Here is a 15,779-nt window from a genome sequence, read left to right as displayed (position 1 = left end):
TGCAGAAAAGTATTCCCAATAAGGAAATAGCATTGAAATGTTAAATACCATTTCTGAAAGTTATGTTTTTTTTTTCTATCATCTTGTATACCATTGCTTTATTTTTATAAATTATTTTCTCATTGCCATTGGAATAGATATCTCAGATTGTGTAGATATGCTATTTAAGTAATTTATCAGGAAATACTGCCTGTAGAGTTAGTATTTCTATTTTTATATAATGTTTGCACACTGAATTGAAGAATTGTTGTTTTTCTCTTTTTTTGTTCTGTTTTTCTGTTTTGATTTGTTTTTTTGCTTTTTACACCCCACCCCCAAGTTTTTACTACTTGCCAATACCTTTTTCTAGGAATGTGCTTTTTTTGTACACATTTTTATCCATTTTACATTCTAAAGCAGTGTAAGTTGTATATTACTGTTTCTTATGTATAAGGAACAACAATAAATCATATGGAAATTTATATTTATACTTACTGTATCCGTGTTTATTTGTTCTCTACTGGCTTTATATTATGAAGATATGGGTGAACACCATTCTTAAACCAACATAGCATACACGAAATTACAGTAAATATCAGTAACAGTCATAGTTTTTATTTGATTTAGAAAGACTTGAGTTTGCTCAGGCCTTAAGCTGAGAATGTACTGGGTTTGTGGAATAAAAGAACAAAACAATAAATTAGCCTGCCATAATAAAAACATAAAACAGAAATGACCCCTAAGTCAAGGGCCTCAAAAGAAAAGAATTTAATATTTTATTAATATCATTTATTGAATCCTTTTCAATTCCAGTTCTGTCTCTAAAAAGAACAATAAAAACAAAGGTAAAAACAGCTATGAAGAACATGCAACTCTTGCAACTCCATTTTCTAACCCATGAACAATGGCACTGAGTGGGCGACATGATCACGTGTTGTGGAGAAGCTGCGAAACTAAATGTATATCAGGGAGGAATTGTCCTTGAAAAGCTGATCAAACATTATAGATACATTTTGTGATATCTGTGAATGAATACCACCTTTGGTGAAAAACGGATGATCAAAGAAAAATGTAAAATTTGGAAGGAATGCATGAGAAAGAGAGAGAATGTGTATGTGTGTATGTGTATAAGTATAAAACTATTTTGTGAAGAGAGGGCCCAACTGTTACAATAAGCAGACCTTGATTCTTGGATGGGCTAATCATGAATGTGGAATACGGACCAATTTCCAGGTTCAATAAAAACAGATCAAAGAAATTTTATGAGTAGGTTAAAGATCTGGCTTTGAGGTGTGTTAACACTAGGAAGGACTGACTGGCTGAATGAGGCAGAATCTTCCGCCCTTGTTGATTTTTCTCTCTCATTCTAAAAACACCTATCTGGGTAGCATGATCACACATACAAGTGTAAATTGCCAAATCATTTTATAGTGCCAAGGTGAGGAAGCAAGAACTAGAAAGTGTTGGTAATGGTTGCTGAGTTAGGAAAACTTATCTGAAAGAAGTAATTCTTCGAAACATGACTTCCTTCATTCTCAGAGTAGTTCAACATGTGAAGTCCTGGGACAGAATTCTAATTCATTTTTAGGTAGTGAAGCAAAAATGATTGAAAATATCAAGATGAGACAGAAAAAGTGGCTGGGAACAGGAGCTTTTTTTCCAAGCATGTTCCATTTTCACCCTGAGACTGACCTTCAAATCAGCAGGTTATATTGAAATAAAGAACTTGTTAAATATTAAAATTACGTCATCAAGATGATAGCTTTTCCTCTTACAAGAGTTTATTGTCATATGTTGCAGGAGAGTTAAATTGAAGAGCAATAAACTTTAGGTCCTATGAGAATTTACAATAAAGGTGGTGCCAGCAGTTTTTAAAGAGTCATGTGTAAAAAAATCTCAAATTTTAAGCTTCCAAATTAATTCTTAAAATGAATTAGCTCTCTCTCTTATATAATTTTTATTCTTTATCTTGTTCTGGGCCAAACACTCAGGTCTAAAGGGAATCTCAAAATAAAAGCACTTATTTTTAATAACAACACTTTCTCTTCTAAATCAGAGTAACTTTTTTTAAAATCTGGAAGCTCTGTGTTGAATTATAAATTCATTTACCAGTCTTTGTTAAGAGTTACCTTCAGTTGACATGTTACGGAATGATGTCACCTCTTTTAATGGCAGAATTCATTACTTTAAATAAGTCTGTTTTCTTCCCCTTTCCTAAATAGTAGAAAGGCTCACTGTGCTCCAAATACCATTTGCAGAAGCACACTAGAAAGCCACAAGCCCTTTGTAGTACCACTCTAGAAATAATTTCTCCCCTCTCCTCCCCTCCCCCTTCTCCCCTTCTCTGTCTCTCTCTATATCTCTGTATCTGTCTGTCTCTGTCTTTCTTTCTCTCTTATACACACACACATCAAATACCAGGAAAGCATGGATTTAGAAAGCTGAGCTCCTCTAACAGGCTGATGGACAAAACAATGGCTCCTCTCTGCCCCACTCCAAATTGCCACCCATACTACCTCTACCCTGATTGTTCCCACCCAAACCCTACACACAGAGGAGTGCCACATGTCATTCCTATGAGACTCTAAAATCAGGACTTTTCTAACTTCTGCTGTTACCCTACAGCAAAACTCTTGGCATCCAGAAAAATTACACTGTAGCACATTGATATCAGCACAAACCATTGTTATTTCAAATGAACAGACAGTAAACCGAAACGAAGGGCTGAAAAAATAGAAGGTATTGTGTCGATCAATACCCCTGAAAATAGTAGCTATAGAATTTTTCATCTTAAAGGGTCAAGGAGGCTGGGTATGGTGGCTCACACCTATAATTCTAGTACTTTGCGAGGCTGAGGCAGGAGGATCACTTGAGGCCAGGAGTTCAAGACCAGCATGGACAACACAGTGGGACACCCATCTCTACAAAAAAGATTTTAAAAATTAGCTGGGCATGGTTATGCACACGTGTAGTCCTAGCTACTTGAGAGGCTGAGGCAGAAGGATTGCTTGAGCCCAGGAGTTTGAGGTTACAGTGAGCTATGATCATGCCACTGCACTCCAGCTGAGAGTGACAAAACTAGACTCTGTCTCTGAATAAAAAAAAAAAAGTCAAGGAAATTTGATGTAAGCAATTACTAATGTTATTCAATATCAGTAGATGAACATGTACCAGCAAATTTTATTAAAGGCAGCACAACAGCCAGTTCATTTTTTGAATCAGGAAAAAAATGGAATTCTAGGACTAAAGCCAATTCATCTGACGGGTGTCAACACAAAATTTTCTCTGCATCTAGTTACTGACTTATAACTAGACCAACCTTCTCTCTTAAAATACTATCACAGACTTTTTTTTTTAAAGGAGTTCATCTTTATTTGCTGCATTCTAAAAGGCCCAAACTCTGAAAGAAAATAGCAAACTGAAAATAATATATCAAATAATTCAGTTAAACTCCTACTTAAGAAAAGCGTCATTGCTAATAAGATACCAAAGGCTCTCCTAACATTGCCTTGCTGAGGAAATTCACCTCTTCCTATGGCAAGCTGTACTTATTTAACAGATATTAGACAGGTGACAAGAAGGAAAAGCAGGGCCAGAACAAAAATTCATAGTGACCACAACCTGTGTGAATCACAATAAAGTTGAAACATACAATAGCACTCCACCTAGTTTCACCATAATATGTATACATTGAAATGTTAGTTTTTGTAATGTATCCCTGATATTGCAAGATTAGCAATAAATTTATAAAAAAATTTCCCAGAAATTTCAGTGAAGAAAAACCATTGAACAATTATACTCCAAGTATCAAAATATCAAAGAAATGTAACCCACAACAGGAGAATCCAAATGTCAAAATCATATTTAAGGAATAGTCTCCACAATGCATTCATTGAATTCAAAATATTCCCCAATAATGTAATGTAACTCAATTACCAGCTTTCTCAAAAGCACACCCCAGCAGGTCCTTACTTAGGATTCTTCACATCCTTCTGTTGTGTCTTCAGCCTCCTGTTCATCTGCACATAAAAACAATAACTAAAATCATTAGACAATCAGAAATGTGTGCATAATTAACAAAAATAATTCAGCCTATAAAACATTAAGTCCTTCTATACATGAAACAATAATCATATTCTCATTTAAATACTTATTCTACAGTCACCACAGCTGCTTATAAAGTTTACAAGAAAAATGCCTGCCCTCACTGAGCTTACAGCTCAGGGAGAACATTCTGGGATTTGAGAGCTAAAATTATTATGAATTTGGAGACAGACATCAAAATTAATTTTTTGCTTTCTAGTAAGTTTCTGGGAAATAGAGTGAAAGCAAAAATAAATATTACATGAAGGAGAGATAAGTGCTAATTGCCTTTCATTTCTTCAAAGTGAGAAAAAAATTGTGACACTAACAGAAATGGAATGGTAATTATTTTTCTACCCTTACTGAGTAGGTTATCAGAAAAGGCAGAATTGACAAAAGAATCAAATAAAAGAAGACAATAAAAGAGAATGAGGAGAAACTGGAACCCTCATGTACTACTGGTAGGAATGTAAAATGGTGAAGTAGCTTTGGAAAATAGTCTGGTAGTTCCTCGAAAGTTTGCCATAGACCTGGCACTTCCACTCCCAGGTATATCCCCTGGAGAAATGAACACATAAATCTCCACAAAAACTGTACACAGATATTCATATCAGCATTATATGTAATAGCCAAAAAGTGGAAATAATCCAAATGTCCATCAACTGATAGACAAATAAAATGTGGTATATCCATACAATAGAATATTATTCAACAATAAAAAAGAATGGAGTACCAGTACATGCTACCACTTGGATGAATCTGGAAAACATTATGCTAAGTGTAAAATGCCAGTCACAAAAGAGCACAGATTGTATGATTCCATTTATATGAAATGTTCAGACTAGAAAAATTCATAGAGACAGAAAACAGATTAGTGATTGCCTACAGCTGGTGTTGGGGAAAATGGGGTGTGATTATTAATAAATACAGGGTTTCTTTGGGGGTAAGAAAAATGTAAAATTGATATTGGTGATGGATGTACAACACTATACATATACTACAAACCATTGTATTGCATACTTTAAATGGGTGAATTGTACAGAATTGTTGAACAGTGACCTCAAAAAAGTTATATCCACATCGTAATCCCTGGAACCTATCAATGTTACCTGATTTGGGAAAAAGGTCTTTGTAGATGCAATTCAATTAAGGATCCTGAGATGAGAAGATCATCCTGGATTATCTGGGTGGACCCTAAATTCAGAAACAAGTATCTTTTTGCAAAAAAAACAGAGGGAGATTGAGACACACACACATAGAGAAGTGGGCAATGTGAAGATGGAGGCAGAGTTTAGAAGGACATGGCCACAAAGCAAGGAAGCTAAGGAAAGCCAACAGCTACAAGAAACTGAAAGAAGCAAGGAACATTCTCCTCTAGAGCCTCCAGGTGCAGTGTGACCTGGATTTCAAACTTCTGGCCTCCAGAACTGTGAGAGAATAAATTTCTGTTGTAGCAATTTGTTGTGGCAACCAGAGGAAACTAATATAGGTACAGAAATTATGTCTCGATAAAGCTGTTATAAAAAGAAGAATCAACGTAATAATTAAGGGCAGATGACTCAGCATTTCAGAGAGCAAATCGAGATGTGCAGTCATATTGTCAACACATAGAGAAGAAAGATTAAACAGGATGTAGAAGGAGGTGGGATGGATGAGAAGTGGACCAACGTGAAGAGATGAGAGATGATGGGACCACACCTCCATCCCTCTGTAAGTGCTAGTCCCTTGCTGTAGAGTGTTCTCCTTTTTGCCCACCCAGTAAATGACCACTTATCCTTTGGAGGCTCAACTTAAATGCCACCTCTCATCTCCCCAGTGTTCATCATTCTCTCTGTAGTGTTGCCCATGTAATTTGTCCTGAAGCTCTTATTATACTTGCCCCACCCTACTGTAATTATCTGTTTAAGTGTCTGCCTTCAACAATAGACTATGAAATTCTCCAGAGCAGTGATTATGTCCTACTCATCTTATATCCTAGAAGAATGGTCCTCAACTGGGGGAAATTTTGCCCTCCAGTGAACATTTAGCAATGTCTGAAGACATTTTTGTTTGTCCTAACTGCAGGGGATGCTATGGCATCAAGAGAGTAAGAGACAGGGATTCTATTAAACATCTTACAATGCACAGGACAGCCCCCCACAACAAAGAAATATCTAGCTCAAAATGTCAATAGTGCTCATTCTGAGAAATTCTGTCCTGGGACTTAGAAAAGCATCTAAAACACAGCAGAAACTCATAAAATGTTTGTGGGGGTGTATCAATGGATGGATGGATAGTAGATGGATGACGAATACGATGAAGCCCTGGAGCAGCAGTTTTTTGTTGGGTTTTTTTTCTTTTTGAGTGTATATCTTTTTTTATTATTATTTCAGCTTATTATGGGGGTACAAAAGTTCAGGCTATATATATTGCCCATGCCCCCCCACCCCCCTGAGTCAGAGTTTCAAGCATGTCCATTCCCCAGTGTACATCGCACTCATCATGTAGGTATACACCCATCCCCTCCCCCCACTCCCCATCCCCCCTGACAGATTCAAGTAGACCTACCATTCGATCCAGCAATCCCATTATTGGGCATCCACCCCAAAGAACAAAAGACATTCTATGACAAAGATACCTGCATCCAAATGTTTATAGCAGTACAAATCACAATTGCAAAGATGTGGAAACAACCCAAATGCCCATCAATTCGTGAGTGGATTAGTAAAATGTGGTATATGTATACCATGGAGTATTACTCAGCTATAAGAAATAATGGTAATATAGAATCCCTTTTGTTCTCCTGGAGAGAGTTGGAACCCATTCTATTAAGTGAAGTACCCCAAGAATGGAAAAATAAGCACCACATGTACTCACCAGCAAATTGGTTTCCCTGATCATCACCTAAGTGCACATCTGGGAATAACACCAATTGGGTATCGGACAGAGGTGGGGGGCGGGGGGACGGGATGAGTGTATACCTCCATGATGAGTGCGATGCGCACCATCTGGGGAATGGAGCAGCAGTTTTAAAGCATGGCTGCATAACAGAACCACCCACACCCCATCCTCAGACACTGACTTAAACAAATACTGACATCAGAGCCAACCCCCAGAAATTGACTTAATTCATCCGGGATGGAACCAAGCTATTAATCTGTTTCAAATCTCACCGGTAATTCTAACATGCAGCCAGAGGTAAGGCACAGCACTGGCTAGGGGACAGATTCAGTATAGCTTAAATGCCGGGCAGATGCAAGCAGAAATCAGACAATCAAAAGTATGCAAAGCATAGACAGTCCCATACTGGCTTTGTGTGTCTCTAAATAAAATACTAACCATGAAAGAGTGGAGAACCCAAGTGAGGGTCCCAGGGCATGTTTGTTTTCAGTGGCTAAGTGGAAGGTTGCCCAAAAGAATGACAATATGGATGGTTGGAGATATAAGAAGACAATCTGAAGAAGACAGTGTCTTTCTTAAAAAGAAATTTAGGAAGAAAAAATCAGGGTTGAGTAGATGGGAAAGAAGACACTTTCTGTACATTTTCACCACCACCATTTATGCTAGTATTTTTGAAAATTCTAAAGTAGAGGTGACTACTCCACCACCTAGTCCAGAACTTCTCACCCTTTAATGTGCACACAAATCACCTGCTGGGGACATTGTGGTAAAATGCAGGCTCTGGTTCTGCCTGAAGTAGGTCTGAAGTGGAGCCCGGGACTCTGCATTTCTAACCCCCCAGCGGATGCTGACACTGCTGGCCCACAGACCTAGTCTACAGTCATGATAGCCGATCTTCAGCAACTTCTTTACTTTTACCCAACTTGAATGAAGCAATGGAATCAGAAGTTCCCAAAAACTTATAAAATGATAAGTACATTACAATTAAATGTCAAAATTCTCAAACATGTCATTATTTGTTTTGTACTACTACATAAAATGATAGAGAAAGTGATATTTTGTAAGTAGATAAGTGATCATTAGTAAATATTTACATGAAAAGTCTCCCTCAAGAAGAATTGGACTCTATTAGTTTTATTTTTTGAGTAACTAATTTGCTGTTTGGTTTAATGTTCTCAATTTCAATTTAGAGTGACCAACCAACCCAATTTGCTAGGGACTGAGGGTTTCCTGGGATGTGGAACATTCAGTGGTAAAAATAAGACACTCCTGAGCAAATCAACACAGTTGATCACCCTAGTTTTCATTTAGGGGTGTTATTTTCAAAAAACACTTTACATGAGTCATTGCATTTGTTATACATTCTTAAAATTGATACACAATTATATATATTTATGGGGTGCATAGTGATATTTTGATATATACAATGTATAGTGGTCAAATCAGGGTAATTAGGATATCCATTACCTCAAATATTTATCATTTCTTTCTGTTGAGAATATTCAAAAGTTTCTCTTCTAACTATCCAAAAATATATAATAAATTACTGTTAACTGTAGTAATCCTACAGTGCAATAGGACACTAGAATTTATTCCTCCTATCTAGCTGTAATTTTGTATCCTTGAACAAATCTCTCCTTACCCTTCCTTTCCACTGACAGTTATAATTCTATAACTTAAAAAATTCTTTTTAAGAACACTGTTCACTCAGTAGGTCCTGTGAGAAATTCCACTTTGCTTTTCTTGAAGAATTAGTATAGTTCTGCCCCCCTTCTTCACTGCACAACTGAATTGTGTCCCTTTTTGCCTGATTCCACTATATTTGTTATTCATGTGTTCCTTTTTATTGTATGAATTTCTGTTGATGACTAGCTCATATGCTTAGTGGGGAGAGAATACTGTATATGCACAGATGCATTTTATTTTGATTGCCTAGAAGGAATTCAGTATACGATAATTTGATTAAATACCAGACTAATCACAGCCCTGAAGTGCCAATGAAATCAGAGGTGTCTCTAAGATTGAGTTACCTGAGAACACTTACTGCACACTTTCCTCACACTTCCACACAGAACTTCCAATGGAAGCATCCTGGCCTCACTTCATACCGTCCACTCTCTCCACAGGAAGAAGAGCCAGTTATCTGATGAGTTTAGGGGATGAACAGCAGGCTCAGCTCAGCCCTTTCCTCCTCAGGAGTCGGCACCCCACCCCACTCGATCCACCCCAAAGCATGCATTCTTTGCTCTGTCAAACTATTGGTTTTACATGCACAGGTCTCCACAGATAAGGCCTGAGGTTTTCCACCTCTGCCAATGATTGGGTGGGTAATTTTATTTTGGGGACATAGCATTAGGAAGCCTGTTTGGCTGCCCACTTGGGTCACAACAACCTTCTGCATTTCATCAGCAATAAAGCTGACCTCCTTGATCTCCATTTGTCAGAATCCATCTCTCTCTATATTGCTTCTGACCTGGTTGAAGAAGAGGAGTGCTATTTATGGATGCCCTAAAAGCCCAGCAGTCAATGAGTACAACATTGAATTTATTGAACCTTGTATTCAAAAAGTCTAATAACAGTAGTTACCACCAAGCTTAAAGCACAAACATGGCTAATAAAAGATTTCACATTTGAAAACTTTTAATACAACTGTGAAACAAATCCTTATTTTTCAATACTACAATTTAAATTGGTCCTCAGTTCATGGATTAGAAGAATCAATATTGTTAAAATGTCCATACTACCCAAAGCAATCTACGGATTCAATGCAATCCCCATCAAAATACCAATGACATTCTTCACAGAAATAGAAAAAATAATTCTAAAATTTATATGGAACCACAAAGGACCCAGAATAGCCAAAGCCATCCTGAGCAAAAAGAACAAAACTGAAGGAATCACATTACCTGACTTCAAATTATACTACATAGCTGTAGTAACCAAAAGAGCATGGTACTGACATAAAAACAAACACATAGAACAAGGAAACAGAATAGAGAACCCAAAAACAAATCCACACATCTATAGTGAACTCATTTTTGATGAAGGTGCCAAGAACTTACAGTGAAGGACAGTCTCTTCAGTAAATGGTGCTGGGAAAACCGAATATCCACATGCAGAAGAATGAAACTAGACCCCTCTCACCACATACAAAATCAAATCAAAATGAATTAAAGACTTAAATCTAAGACCTGAAACTATGAAACTACTAAAACAAAACACTGGGGAAACACTCCAGGACATGGGTCTGGGCAATGATTTCTTGAATAATATCTCAAAAGCACATGCAACCAAAGCAAAATTAGACAAATTAGACAAAGCTAAAAAGCTTCTGTACAGCAAAGGAAACAATCAGCAAAGTGAAGAGACAACCCACAGAATGGGAGAAAATAGTTGCCGACTACCCATCTGACAAGAAATTAATAACTAGAATGTATAAGGAGCTCAAACAACTCAATAGAAAAAAATCAAATAATCTCATTTTAAAATGGGCAAAAGATCTGAATAGACATTTCTCAAAAGAAGACATACAAATGGCAAACAGTTATATGTAAAAATGCTGAACATCATTAGTCATCAGAAAAATGCAAATCAAAAACTACAATGAGAGATCATCTCACCCCAGTTAAAATGGCTTTTATCAAAAAGATAGGCAATAACGAATGCTGGGGAGGATGTGGAGAAAGGGAAAACCTCCTATACTGTTGGTGGTAATGTAAATTAGCACAAAGACTATAGATAATAGTATTGAGGGTCTTCAAAAAACTGAAAATAGAACTACCGTATGACCCAGCAATCCCACTGCTAGGTAGAGAACCAAAAGAAAGGAAAACATGTATCAAAAATATATCTGCACTCCCATGTTTATGTAGGAATATTTACAATAGCCAAGATTTGAAATCAACCCAAGTGTCTATCAACAGATGAATGGATAAAGAAATTGTGGTACATACACACAATGGAATATTATATAGCCATAAAAAAGAATGAAATCCTGGCATTTTCAACAACATCGATGGAACTAGAGAACATTATGCTAAGTAAAATAAGCCAAGCACAGAAAGACAAATCTCATATGTTCTCACTCATGTGTGGAACTTAAATACTAAAACAATTAATTTCATAGGGACAGAGAGTAGAAGGATGGTGGTTACCAGAGGCTGAGAAAGGGGGCGGTGCGCGCGGCGGTGGGGTGGCAGTGAACAAAGTGGGCACAGCTAATGAGTAAAAAAATATGGTTAAATAGACAGAATGAACCACATGTGATAGCACAACAAAGTGACTATAATCAACAAATTAGGCTGTACATTAAAATAACTTAAGGAGTGTTAATGAAGTGTTCTTACCACAAAGAAATGATAAATACTTGAGGTGATAGATACCCCAATTACCCTGATTTGATTATTACACATTGTGTGCCTGTATCAAAACATCACATGTACCCTGTAAATTTGTATATAATTATTTTATACTCATAATAATTTTAAAATTCTTTTAAATTTTAAAATTAAAATAAAATAAATTGGTCCTCAATGTCATTGGGTTTGGTTCTCTTTTTTAAAGCCTTACCCTACACTGCCTTTTAGAAGCAGAACTGAAATATTTGGAACAGACCTTAATTCATCAAGGAAAAGACAACTACATATCAATAATATCTGCTATTAAAAGTGAAAAAGATAAATGGTGTTTCTTATTTCCTTTTTATCTGCTTATAGAAATCTCATCTGAATCACATTCATATGTATCTGTTTCCTGAGAAAGAGCCAGAACATAATGTAACAGCTGATACACAGCAACTCCTCATTACAGTTACATCTTTACAGGGCTTTTTGTCAAGAAAACTGGTATAGCATTCAGTTTTACTGTACAATTGAGTAGAAAGCACATAATGTAAAATTGGTGTTTTAGAATAAAATTTATTAGCAAGTTATTTTAACAATTATAAACACTGAAGTTAGTAAAACAACTCAAACTTCAAAAATTCAAATGTGCTAAAATGATAATGCAGGCCCTTAGAGTTTATTATGTAATAAGCAGAAAGTAAAATATGGTTCACATATTCACACCTATACCATCTTAATCCTCCATACTCACAGAGTTAATTGTTATAATCATGTATTAGGATTATCTGGCATGATCAAAGCCATGTTCTATGCTTCCATTGTTTCTTTCCATTAAGTCACATTAAGTTCTGATTAAGTTCTGGGGTCAGTTAGAAACATCTTGTCATGTTCTACTCCATGACAGATACACATCAGTGGAACTCATGTCCACATGAAAATAATTTTATGTCTTAGGAAAGTAGTACTCTAATCCCCTCTATACACTGACTCCATGGGAATTAGACCCCATATACAACAAATTGTTCCATTTAATTTAGTAAGTTTGATTACAGTAGACAAAGAGAAGATTCAGATACTTTCTCTCTAATAAAAGCCCTTTGTCCCAAAAGAAAGAAAATACTTTGTAATTTTAGCATAGAACAAAGTTTTCACAGTTTATTTATTAAATAAAGATACTTAGTGTGGGAAAAACAGACAGACCACACCCATCTAACTGAATTGCCTGTTTTAAGTGAACTCCGCTGCTGGATAAAAATATTATAGCTTAAAGTTGCAGTCAGCAAAACAGTGGCATAGGAGTTCTCCAGCTCCCACACTCCTGGCAGAAATCCAAACAACTACCCACAGAGATTACCTTCAGGAATACCCCCGAACTTGAGAGAGATGCCAAGGCACCCCCTCGGACCATAGAATGGAGAAAAGCTGTATTAGAAGGGTAAGAGGAATAGTTTCAATTTGACCAGGTCACCCCCCTCCTCGAAGCCTGTACAGCACCACACCCAGAGAATTCCTCTGGGCCCACAGTTCTACAGTGGGAAAAGAACGTTGGGGGCAAACATTCAGCTTCACCACCATTTTGGGACCCTTAGCAGGAGGCCCACTCCTTATCATCCCATGGAAAACATTGGAAGTACTTGCAGGACTAGACCACCCAGGGTCAACTAGAAACAAAGAACAAAGGTGTGACTCACAGCAACCATCATACAAATCTTGGCAGTGGCTCTGCATTCTAGCCAACTGAGGCATTCCACTACAGAAACTAGCTAACAGCACTCCCCTGCAGGATGCATGGTCAACAGATCTGCCAGGCTCCAGTCCCTACCCAGCTTCCCCACTCAGCACTGGTGTTCCCCTTAAGCCTTCTCCAGGCTGAGAGGCAAGGGCATGTCAGCAATTATCCACAGTGGGGAGCATCTGGCCCAAACCAACCCCAGTGATGAAACAGTGAGGCCCCACCCAGCCCTAATGGCCAAGCAGCAATCCCACCAAGCCCTGTTGCTCTCCTTAAGCCTTCCCTAGGCTGAAAGGCAAGGACAAGTCATCAATTATCTGAGATGGGTAACATCTGGCCCTGTCCAACTCCAACAGCCAAGTGGCACAATCCCACCAAGCCCTGGTGTTCTGCTTAAGTCTACCCAATCTGGGAGACAAGTGCAGTTTAGAAAATATCTGAAGAGGAAAGTACCTAGCCCCACCCAACCCCAGCATCTGAGTGGTAACTCCACAAAGCCTCAGTGCTCTGCTATGGCTTCCTCAGGTCAAGAGGAAAGCCCACATTCACACATAGCTGTAGAGCACAGCCTCTGGCCTGGCCTATCCCAAGTGGCCAGGGAGTAACCCAAGAGACCTCGCCCAGCCTCAGAGCCCAGCATGCGGCACAGCCAAGCTACAGATTAGAAACAGCAGTACTGTCCAGCCAGGAAAGATAACCTGCAACCTTGCCCAATAAGATGCTAACACAGAGCCCAGCCAGCAGCTCCACCTTATTGTAGAGTACAGCCAGGGGTCTCATCAGACCACAGTGCACAGCCAACAGTTCCACTCGACCTCAGAGCACAGGTAACATGCCAGCCCAACATCAACCCAATAGCAAGGTCTGCCTGTCTGGGGTCACTACCAGCTGTTTCATTCAGAAACAGAAGCTAAACTAAATAGTGAAGGTCTATCGTTGTGAAAGAACACCTGCAAAGGCCAGAAGAGGTGGGCATTTCTTCAAATGTGTAGACACTAATGCAAGGACACAAGATTAACAAAGAATCAGGGAAATGAGACACAACAAAAAGAAACTAATAAAGTTCCAATAATGGACCCTGAAGAAAAGGAAATCTATAAAATGACTGACAAAAAAAAAAAAATCAGAATAATCCTCTTAAAGAAGTTCAGGGAACTACAAGAAAAAACAGATAAGAAATTAAATAAAATTTGGAAAACAATTCATGAACAAAATAATAAGTCTGACAAAGTAATAGAAACAATTAATATAACTAAATAGAAATTCTAGAAATAAGGAATATATTAACCAAACTGAAAAATTCAATAGAAAGCTTTAACAGCAGATTTGATAAAGCAGAAGAAAGAATAAGTGAGCTCAACGACATAACATTTGAAATTATACAATCAGAGGAACAAAAAGAAAAAATAATTAAAAAGAATGAAAAAGGCCTACATGAATTTAGGGATACCATCAAGAGAAATAACTTTCACATAATAGGATTCTAAGAAAGAGAAGACAAAGAAAAAGGCCCAGAAAGCAGATTTAAGAAAATAATGGCTGCAAATTTCCCAAATCTGGGGAAAGATGACCAGATCCAGGTATAGGAAGCTAAAAGATCTCCAATCAAATTCAACCCCAAAAGAGTTCACCAAGATAAATCATAATCAAACTATCAAAAATCAAAGACAAAGAAGAATCCTGAAAGCATCAAGAGATAAGAAACATCTCATATTCAAAAGAGTCCCAAAATAGATTTCTCAGCAGAATCCCTGCAAGCCAGAAAAGAGTAGGATAATATATTCAAAGTGCTGAAGGAGGAAAGAAACTGCGAGTCAAGAATACTTTACTTGGCAAAGCTGTCCTTCACAAATAAGGGAGAAATAAAAACTTTCCCGGACAAACAAAAGAGAGTTCATCACCACTAGGCCTGCCTTAGAGGAATTGCTAAAGGGAGTTCTTTAAGCTGAAATGAAACACTCCTAATTAATAACACAATACTTACTAATGCAAAAAAAACTCAATGGTAAAATTAATACATAATCATATTCAGAATACTCTAATACTGTAAAGGTAGTGCATAAAGCAATTTTATCTCTACTATGAGGGTTAAAAAACAAAACTGTCAAAAACAACTGTAGCTAAAATCAACTGTTATGGGATACATATTACAAAAATATGTAAATTTTTGCATTTAAATCATAAAAGGTAGGGAGGGAGCGAAGTGTAGAGATTTTGTATGTAACAAAAGTTGTTATCAGCTTACAATAGCTTGTTATAAATATAAGATGTCTATGTAAACCTGATGGTAAACACATAGCAGAAAGCTATAGTAGTTGCACAAAATACAGAAGGAAAAGATTCAAAGCATACCACCAGAGAAAATCATCAAACCACAAAGAAAGTCAGCAAGAGGGTAAGAAAGAAACAAAGGATTTACAAAACAACCAGAAACAAATTAAACAACGGCAGTAGCAAGTCCTTCCTCATCAATGATTACCTTTAATGTAACTGGATTAAATTCTCAATAATAATGTATTATATATTTCAAAATAATTGAGAGAGTAAATTTCAAATGTCTTACCACAAAAGTGAATTGATGGCTATGTTAGTTTGATTTAATCCTTCCACATTGTATATCAAATCATCACATTGTACCTCATAAATGTATGCAGTGGATTTTCTTAATTAAAAATTAATTTTTAAAATTATAGATTTCAAAATTGTATTTAAAAAAGAAAAATATCCAAATATCTATATAGAATATGAGACATAATTCTTAA

The 15,779-nt window shown here is 37.0% G+C and overlaps 1 protein-coding gene across 1 annotated transcript in view; it reads right to left on the bottom strand.

The window, feature by feature from the left end:
- Positions 1 to 3,951: 3,951 nt before the first annotated feature.
- The window catches only part of FSIP1 (fibrous sheath interacting protein 1), a 164,600-nt gene continuing 152,772 nt past the window's right edge, over positions 3,952 to 15,779 (bottom strand). The window contains exons 11-13 of the mRNA XM_069492233.1: positions 12,754 to 12,946; positions 7,692 to 7,864; positions 3,952 to 3,998 (exon numbers count right to left, since the gene is read on the bottom strand). Coding sequence (XP_069348334.1) covers positions 3,952 to 3,998; positions 7,692 to 7,864; positions 12,754 to 12,946 — 413 coding nt within the window. The remainder of the gene's footprint in view (positions 3,999 to 7,691; positions 7,865 to 12,753; positions 12,947 to 15,779) is intronic.

Source organism: Eulemur rufifrons, chromosome 2 (genome assembly GCF_041146395.1).
Source record: "Eulemur rufifrons isolate Redbay chromosome 2, OSU_ERuf_1, whole genome shotgun sequence".
Classification (NCBI taxonomy): Eukaryota; Metazoa; Chordata; class Mammalia; order Primates; family Lemuridae; genus Eulemur; species Eulemur rufifrons.
This window is presented reverse-complemented; position numbering and strand designations above follow the sequence as displayed.